Source organism: Procambarus clarkii, chromosome 43 (genome assembly GCF_040958095.1).
Source record: "Procambarus clarkii isolate CNS0578487 chromosome 43, FALCON_Pclarkii_2.0, whole genome shotgun sequence".
Lineage (NCBI taxonomy): Eukaryota > Metazoa > Arthropoda > Malacostraca > Decapoda > Cambaridae > Procambarus > Procambarus clarkii.
This window is the reverse complement of record NC_091192.1, coordinates 1319077-1329052: the sequence shown is the minus strand read 5'-3', so window position 1 is coordinate 1329052 and position 9976 is coordinate 1319077. Positions and strand designations below refer to the sequence as shown.

At 47.0% G+C, this 9976-nt stretch overlaps 1 protein-coding gene across 1 annotated transcript; it reads right to left on the bottom strand.

The window, feature by feature from the left end:
- Positions 1-852: 852 nt before the first annotated feature.
- Positions 853-7945, bottom strand: LOC138350049 (UDP-3-O-acylglucosamine N-acyltransferase-like). Its single transcript, XM_069300331.1, has 3 exons — positions 7911-7945; positions 3688-3818; positions 853-1127 (listed from the first exon to the last, which is right to left on the bottom strand). Exons 1-3 carry the CDS (start codon positions 7943-7945, stop codon positions 853-855), a joined length of 441 nt encoding a protein of 146 aa, XP_069156432.1.
- Positions 7946-9976: the final 2031 nt, after the last annotated feature.

Below are 9976 nucleotides of genomic sequence, written 5' to 3'. Positions count from 1 at the left end.
CTGGTAAGAAACGGCAGCAATCAGGCAATAAGAAAATTATTTTTATTATTTAACAAACAGAAATCACACTATAGTCATATATATCTGGTCCGGTGGTATATGCGACTGGCAATGTTGGGGTCGCAGGTTCGCGCCCACCTCACAGCCCTCCTCGGCTTTCTCATTATTATTATTATTATTATTATTATTATTATTATTATTCAGAAAATTATTTGGGGCAATGAGGTGACTTGAACCGGTGATCAAGTGAGTCCCAGACACCTGCCCTTAACCCACTCGGCCACGCTAGGACGAAAGCAATTTAACCCGAAACTCTACTGAACTGACCGGGGCTGGAGGTCCAATATTATAGTTTGCGAGACCGTGACGTTTGTCCCTGGGCGAGGAAGGTGTCCTTGTCGTGTCTCTCATCACGTACACTCACGTCATCACGTACACTCACGTCATCACGTACACTCACGTCATCACGTACACTCGCGTCATCACGTACACTCGCGTCATCCCGTACACTCACGTCATCACGTATACTCACGTCATCACGTACACTCGCGTCATCACGTACACTCACGTCATCACGTACACTCACGTCATTACGTACACACACGTCATCACGTACAATCACGTCATCACGTACACTCACGTCATCACGTACACTCATGTCATCACGTACACACACGTCATCACGTACACTCACGTCATCACGTACACTCACGTCATCACGTACACTCACGTCATTACGTACACACACGTCATCACGTACAATCACGTACACTCACGTCATCACGTACACACACGTCATCACGTACAGTCACGTCATCACGTACACTCACGTCATCACGTACACTCACGTCATCACGTAGTCACGTCATCACGTACAGTCACGTCATCACGTACAGTCACGTCATCACGTACACTCACGTCATCACGTACAGTCACGTCATCACGTACAGTCACGTCATCACGTACACTCACGTCATCACGTATACTCACGTCATCACGTACAGTCACGTCATCACGTACAGTCACGTCATCACGTACAGTCACGTCATCACGTACACTCACGTCATCACGTACACTCGCGTCATCACGTACACCCGTATAACAAAGGGGGGAAATTTGTAGTTCTTCTGTTAGTAAATTCTTACGCTGTTTACATGTAAAACAATTATTATGTATTACGTGTCTATCGTCAACCATTTTAATTTAAAACGGTATAACTCATACAATAAGAACTGAATTAAAATAAATAAAAAAAATAAACAATGAATTCAACCCGATTTTCAGGTTTTCATTTAACTTGAGAGTGATGATAACCGCTGTTAATAAAGAATTAAATAATAGTAACTGTTAATGATAGTAATGATACTCTTGCCTCCCACCACCACAAGTACAGACAGGCACCGCTGTAACACCTGTAGTTACCTGTGTAACACCTCTGCAGGATTAGCTACGTTTGCTTTTAAACTAAACGAACTTTGTTGACCAGACCACACACTAGAAAGTGAAGGGACGACGACGTTTCGGTCCGTCCTCGACCATTCTCAAGTCGATCGTGCTTCAAAAGATTTTAAATAAAAACACTACTAAAATAAAATACTTAAGATCAATACACTTCATTTTTCGCCCTCAACATAAGAATATACCGTTCCTCCGGCGCCGTTCGGTGGGGGCGGGGGGGGGGGGGGGGAGGTCGAGGGTCTGAGGGGCATCACCTGTGGAGTGGGAGGTGAGGGGGGGGGGGGGCTGTGGGGGTCATGACCAAGGTGAGGTTCTTGTGCCTCTGCGCCTCTACGCCAGCTGTCAGACCCCCCCCCCCCCCCCGGCCCCCCCCCCCCCTTGACCGCTGTCAGGGGGGCCTCACTTATATTGCAAGCTTCCATCTCGCTTTTTTTATATTTATTTAGTGTAGGCCTTGTTACAGCACTCGGTTTGTTGGTAGTGTAGTGTTGTAGTTGTTGAGTCGTGTTCTGAAGCAAGGCGCAGCTGAGGGAGGCCGGGGTACAGGTAACGAACACAGCGCCACACATGAGAGACTGTACCACAGAGTCACACACATCAGACTGTACCACAGAGCCACACATGAGAGACTGTACCACAGAGCCACACACATGAGAGACTACCACAGAGCCACACACATGAGAGACTACCACAGAGCCACACACATGAGAGACTATACCACAGAGCCACACGCATGAGAGACTGTACCACAGAGCCACACATGAGAGACTGTACCACAGAGCCACACACATGAGAGACTGTACCACAGAGCCACACACATGAGAGACTACCACAGAGCCACACACATGAGAGACTGTACCACAGAGCCACACACATGAGAGACTGTACCACAGAGCCACACATGAGAGACTGTACCACAGAGCCACACACATGAGAGACTGTACCACAGAGCCACACACATGAGAGACTACCACAGAGCCACACACATGAGAGACTATACCACAGAGCCACACACATGAGAGACTGTACCACAGAGCCACACATGAGAGACTGTACCACAGAGCCACACACATGAGAGACTGTACCACAGAGCCACACACATGAGAGACTACCACAGAGCCACACACATGAGAGACTACCACAGAGCCACACACATGAGAGACTGTACCACAGAGCCACACACATGAGAGACTACCACAGAGCCACACACATGAGAGACTGTACCACAGAGCCACACACATGAGAGACTACCACAGAGCCACACACATGAGAGACTGTACCACAGAGCCACACACATGAGAGACTACCACAGAGCCACACACATGAGAGACTGTACCACAGAGCCACACACATGAGAGACTACCACAGAGCCACACACATGAGGGACTGTACCACAGAGCCACACACATGAGGGACTGTACCACAGAGCCACACACATGAGAGACTACCACAGAACCACACACATGAGAGACTGTACCACAGAGCCACACACATGAGAGACTACCACAGAGCCACACACATGAGAGACTGTACCACAGAGCCACACACATGAGAGACTACCACAGAGCCACACACATGAGGGACTGTACCACAGAGCCACACACATGAGGGACTGTACCACAGAGCCACACACATGAGAGACTACCACAGAACCACACACATGAGAGACTGTACCACAGAGCCACACACATGAGAGACTGTACCACAGAGCCACACACATGAGAGACTACCACAGAGCCACACACATGAGAGACTACCACAGAGCCACACACATGAGAGACTGTACCACAGAGCCACACACATGAGGGACTGTACCACAGAGCCACACACATGAGAGACTGTACCACAGAGCCACGCACATGAGAGACTGTACCACAGAGCCACACATGAGAGACTATACCACAGAGCCACACACATGAGAGACTACCACAGAGCCACACACATGAGAGACTACCACAGAGCCACACACATGAGAGACTGTACCACAGAGCCACACACATGAGAGACTATACCACAGAGCCACACACATGAGAGACTGTACCACAGAGCCACACACATGAGAGACTGTACCACAGAGCCACACACGATAGACTGTACCACAGAGCGACACACGATAGACTCGCCAGAGTTATGTCAACAGTAATGTCATTCATGCATACTGGATCATTGAAACACTGTAAAGTATTCAGTCAAATGTTTGTGTGTCATGCTAGGTCAGAGAGGACACACCTTGCTGACTATTCCACAATATTGTCACCGTAGATGTGACCAGCTGCCTGGCGCCGTCATGTTCTCCTGTGCTAGTGATGTTGAATATGTTCCACTTGAGAGCGTTGGGCTCCCAGAGCTCACTTGTTGCACTGTATATTTCAATGAATCTTACAGTTTACCTATTTTTAATGTCCTCGTGACTCCACTGGTGTGCAGCAGCCAACATGCCACAGTGCCAGCTGGTCGCCGATAATTGACAACCATCTAGCAGTACAACCAGCTGCTGTGATAAAGTTTCCAACCATCCAGCAGTACAACCAGCTGCTGTGATAAAGTTTCCAATTGTGGGAAATATGGAGCCTCTTACGCTTAGCGAGTTCTCCGAAGCCAACAACAATGGACTAACTCCCAGGTACCTGTTTTTTGCTAAGTAAGCAGAGGCAGTGTGGTTAGGATAGAGGACGAGACATCTCGCCCCACCCGGGAACAGTACCCTGGACCAACTGCTTGCGTGTCCAATGGGCCTACTACAGCGTTGCCTTTTTTACATTATGCAAAAGACACATCGAACACTTTATGTAGGACAGACGTAAATCTGTGTATTTATGAATTTCTGTATGTAGGTTAGATTAGTTTTTTATAAGCACTACAGTCACCCTCTGTGGTTGATTGTTCAATAAATCACTGAACTATATGTTTAACACATCTCTCACCCTGTCCATGGAGGACAGAAGAAAATGTATATATGCTGGTTAGCATTGTGAATGTGTGGCCACGTCTGTGGTAGACAATAATAATAATAAACTGCGCTGCCTACCAAGAAGATAAATTTGATTTAATAACAATTTTGGCGAATACATACAATACAGTCGTATTAGTACACGCAATAGCTACAACATAATATATAGAAGCAAGTGAGGTATTCCGGCAGGGGCACCAATACCTGCAGGTTGTCGGGTCCATTCCGTACATCTAACGCAAGAGAAGGAACGGGTGATTACACTCAATAACGTTCACACTGTCAAGCATCTTGATGCATTCGTGCTTTTCAATTATTTGCAAAGGTAAGACAAAGAAGCTGCAGGCAGTGTTTCCTTTGTGGGTTTGAAGCCTTCATTAGCTCCGCCAGTGAAGGCTCGATAGCCATGCAAACTCTGCGATAACGGCTAAAGATAACTACTGCAGCCCGTTGGGTACATTCATGGTTAAATAGGTACACTTTTCCTGCTCTAGAGTTGAAGCAAGACTGAAAGTCTACCAACTGTCGGGTTCACAAGGCCGCAGGCTACTTCCTTTCTAGCCGTCAAGTTTCCTAAATCCCTGACAATCAAGGCAGAAAGTAAACTACATATTGCCCGAGAAAATTCCCGCGGTAATATACACGTTAAGAACTACTCCCAAGTTCTGGTTGGTGTCAAGTGTAATGTGTGTTAATAAAGGTCGAAACGACCTTAGTTGAAAGATGTGAACTTAGGACGCAAATATTTACAATGTTACGGTATCGAATGTAGAGAAAGATGAAAGACAAAATACATAGAGTGAGGTGGAAGGGAGTGTAACACCGATATTTGTAACCCCTATAATTGTACCACTGGAACCAAAGGTACCCTTCCAAGGAAATGCTACACAGGATTAACTACGCTGCCACCATCTGCCTTGTCCATTAACTATATCAAGCAACGAGACAAGAAACATTGCTTGACTTGGAGTCCTTTTTTTTTCTTTAACTGCCAGTAATTACAGGACGGTTGATAGCAAACTATATCCAGAGGCTAAGAGGGTCCAAAAATTGACAAAGACGGAAAAGTTAACAGGAGTTTATTGAGAACAAATTATGAAATTCACCAACTATAAATCCTTACTTTAACACTGGCAATTATTACGGGATCCAGACATGGAAAACGTATCAAAGATCACACACATTACCTTAATTAAGACCACTCTCTGCCTCTCAGTCTGGTGGACTCACTCTGTCTCCTGAGGCTTGCCTGATGACCTGCAGCCTCACACTGCCTCCGACACTCCAGCACTGTCTCTCTCTCCTAACTATCATACAGGGGTATATATACAACTGAATCAGGAGGGGGGAAGGGGGGGGGGCGTTTTACACTGTTGTGGGAGAGTCTGGTGTGGACCTGTTCCCAGCTGATTCAGCCAACTCGGGAAAAGTGTGTTTTGTACACCTAAATGGTTGGTCAGCACATCAGGGCGTCAGCTTACCATGTCGAGCAAAACAGCAATCAAGCTGCACCATTAAGTTGTTTGTCAAGACCATCAGGATTATTCATAAACAGGAACAAGCTGACTAGGGAGGAGCCAGATGATATTTCAATTAACTCTAGCTGAATCTGAGGTTACAAGCTGATCTTACCGGGACGTTCCCATGGTGAGTCATGGGTGCACTCTCCCGGCGTTACAGGAGGAGTGAGGAAGAGTGGTCATGAGAAATGGGATGTTTAGAATGAGAGAAAATGGGTAAGAGTAGATAAAGTAGGTATGAGGTAGATAGAAGAGTAGAAGTAGAATAAGTGCTAGAAAAGAGGAAGGAGGAAAAAGTGCTGCAACCATCCATTCAAAAGTTGTTTATAAAACAAGGAACTTGTCTGTACCACAATATTATCTGATGTTACCAAGTAACAACTGCAAAACATGTTAGTCATATAGTCAAGAATCTTTAAGTCATAATTTTTATCAAGTTCAGTTCAGAGTTCTCTCTACTCTAGCTCTCACTATATCATAGACATGAATCCAAGATTAGGGAACAGAATTAAAGACAATTTAAAAGCATGTTAAGCAATTATTAATTTAATATTACATATTCCCTAAGATTCAATCATATGGACGTCATAATTCAACCATTCCACTTGACGATCAAATGTCAACCTTAATTCAGAATTTGAGTCACCACACAAGACATTGAGAGCAACTACGGCTGACTGATGTGGGAAAATATCCACATATTTTGCATAAATTTTATACAATTAAATATACCCTAAAGAATTGTATTTCAGTTGTGGCAGAAACCTTAATAAAACTAAATATACACGAATAACAGCCATCATGATTAAATTCTCCACTCCATGTGGAGAACACACGAAATTGCGTCTCAATAAGTATAACATATCAAGTGTATTTACGACTTTATTTAAATTCTTCACTCCGAGGGCTGAATTACGCTTCATTAAATTCATTTAATTATAATATTAAACAACATAAGTCTACACCCACTCCTTCCTAAGAAATAAATATTAAAATACAGAGCCTCATTATAGAAAACGAGGCGTGCTTTAAATTTTTTTTATTTTTTCCCCGAGGGGCGAGTTTATTGGGCAGCGCCACTCATCCCGTGAGTGAACATACCGCCATAGTGACAGTATTGGGCAGCGCCACTCATCCTGTGAGTGGACACACCGCCATAGTGACAGTATTGGGCAGCGTCACTCATCCTGTGAGTGGACACACCGCCATAGTGACAGTATTGGGCAGCGCCACTCATCCTGTGAGTGGACACACCGCCATAGTGACAGTATCGGGCATAGCCACCCATCCTGTGAGTGAACATACCGCCATAGTGACAGTATTGGGCAGCGCCACTCATCCTGTGAGTGAACATACCGCCAACGTGACAGTATTGGGCAGCGCCACTCATCCTGTGAGTGGACACACCGCCATAGTGACAGTATTGGGCAGTGCCACTCATCCTGTGAGTGGACACACCGCCATAGTGACAGTATTGGGCAGCGCCACTCATCCTGTGAGTGGACATACCGCCATAGTGACAGTATTGGGCAGCGCCACTCATCTTGTGAGTGGACATACTGCCATAGCAGCATGTACAACACTCCCCAATAGGAAGAAAACCCGCTGGGTTGTTCATCCTGTCACTTGTACCCAGACACAGCTGGGACTTGCTTAACTGTCTCAAGTGAACAGCTCCTCAAACAAGAAGATTAACATCTATCAACCCTTGAAAGCTTACGTTATCTTGCGGGTGCAAAATGGGGGAAACTTTTAAGAACAGTATCAATATTTGACAAATAGTGTTTTCCTAACTCAAACAATGTGGGGTTTATTATTCTACACATATTCCTAATGTCTCTCAGGTGTTGACATTCACGTAGATAGTGGTCAAGGCGGTGTCCATCACTCTCACCACAGATTCTGCAACTTCGCTGATCAACTGTTGTTTCCATTCCAAGTCATCATGGGTATTTGTATCCAAGACGGATTCTCGCTATTACTGATTCTCTCCCTCGTCGTCCTCCTCTTCGGCCATAATGATTGGGATTGCCAACTGCAACCATGTTGTACCATCGTATAGATTCACTGGTTTGTGCTTCTATCCTCCTTTCCTCAGTTACCTTGTCACGGTGATGTTGCCTGACAATACCTCTAATTTGTAGTTGAGTTTTGGGTATGAAGTATTCAATATGGTCTCCTTCAGCGCCTTCAGTAGTCAGCACATCTGCTCGTTCATTTCCACATATTCCAACATGGGAGGGGATCCACAGAAACTTGATGACTCTTCCCTGATTGGTAAGTACTCTCACAGCTCTCTTAATTTCAGCGACTATTGCAAGATTTTCGTGTGTGGGAGGAGGGAGAGACGCCATTAGCACATGTAACCCTCTGGTCGTGATACAGGCAGCGCGCCGCTGGTATCTAAAATTAAAAGATACCTATAAAGTCTGAGCATTTCAATCGTGACATCAAACATGAAAGTGAAAGTGTCAGATAAGCTTGTTCTGTCATTACTTTCGTGTATACGATTGAACAATTGTGTTGCGTGTTAGGTATTGGTGGTTAGGACGCAGGACTCTCACCCCAGAGTGGCGGGGGTATCTAATAACTCGACTTGAATGAGTTAAGTTCATCAAATAACAATGAAACATTTTGTGTTCGTAGCTAAATTGTAATATTTTGGCAGGCTGGAGTCTGGCTACACAGGTGAGGAGGAACTTGTCCCTTAGTGAGGAACTTGTCCCTTAGTGAGGAACTTGTCCCTTAGTTGAGACAGCGTCACCAGGGAGACGACGCCATTATTCTTTAGCCGAAGACCGACACACGTGTACCACACACCTGACTGTCGGACCGACTCACGTGTACCACACACCTGACTGTCGGACCGACACACGTGTACCACACACCTGACTGTCGGACCGACACACGTGTACCACACACCTGACTGTCGGACCGACTCACGTGTACCACACACCTGACTGTCGGACCGACACACGTGTACCACACACCTGACTGTCGGACCGACACGTGTACCACACACCTGACTGTCGGACCGACACACGTGTACCACACACCTGACTGTCGGACCGACACACGTGTACCACACACCTGACTGTCGGACCGACACACGTGTACCACACACCTGACTGTCGGACCGACACACGTGTACCACACACCTGACTGTCGGACCGACTCACGTGTACCACACACCTGACTGTCGGACCGACACACGTGTACCACACACCTGACTGTCGGACCGACACGTGTACCACACACCTGACTGTCGGACCGACACACGTGTACCACACACCTGACTGTCGGACCGACACACGTGTACCACACACCTGACTGTCGGACCGACACGTGTACCCCACACCTGACTGTCGGACCGACACACGTGTACCACACACCTGACTGTCGGACCGACACACGTGTACCCCACACCTGACTGTCGGACCGACACACGTGTACCACACACCTGACTGTCGGACCGACACGTGTACCACACACCTGACTGTCGGACCGACACGTGTACCACACACCTGACTGTCGGACCAACTCACGTGTACCACACACCTGACTGTCGGACCGACACGTGTACCACACACCTGACTGTCGGACCGACTCACGTGTACCACACACCTGACTGTCGGACCGACTCACGTGTACCACACACCTGACTGTCGGACCGACTCACGTGTACCACACACCTGACTGTCGGACCGACTCACGTGTACCACACACCTGACTGTCGGACCGACTCACGTGTACCACACACCTGACTGTCGGACCGACACACGTGTACCACACACCTGACTGTCGGACCGACACGTGTACCACACACCTGACTGTCGGACCGACACACGTGTACCACACACCTGACTGTCGGACCGACACACGTGTACCACACACCTGACTGTCGGACCGACTCACGTGTACCCCACACCTGACTGTCGGACCGACTCACGTGTACCACACACCTGACTGTCGGACCGACACACGTGTACCACACACCTGACTGTCGGACCGACACACGTGTACCACACACCTGACTGTCGGACCGACA

What these genes read in the sequence shown, in the direction of transcription:
- LOC138350049 (XM_069300331.1), bottom strand. Translation starts at nt 7,945, where the DNA reads ATGGCCGAAGAGGAGGACGACGAGGGAGAGAATCA. An exon ending in GACGACGAGGGAGAGAATCA is followed by an intron (nt 3,819 to 7,910) that starts GTAATAGCGAGA and finishes TGAAATATACAG; the next exon opens with TGCAACAAGTGAGCTCTGGG. An exon ending in ATTGTGGAATAGTCAGCAAG is followed by an intron (nt 1,128 to 3,687) that starts GTGTGTCCTCTC and finishes ATTTACTAACAG; the next exon opens with AAGAACTACAAATTTCCCCC.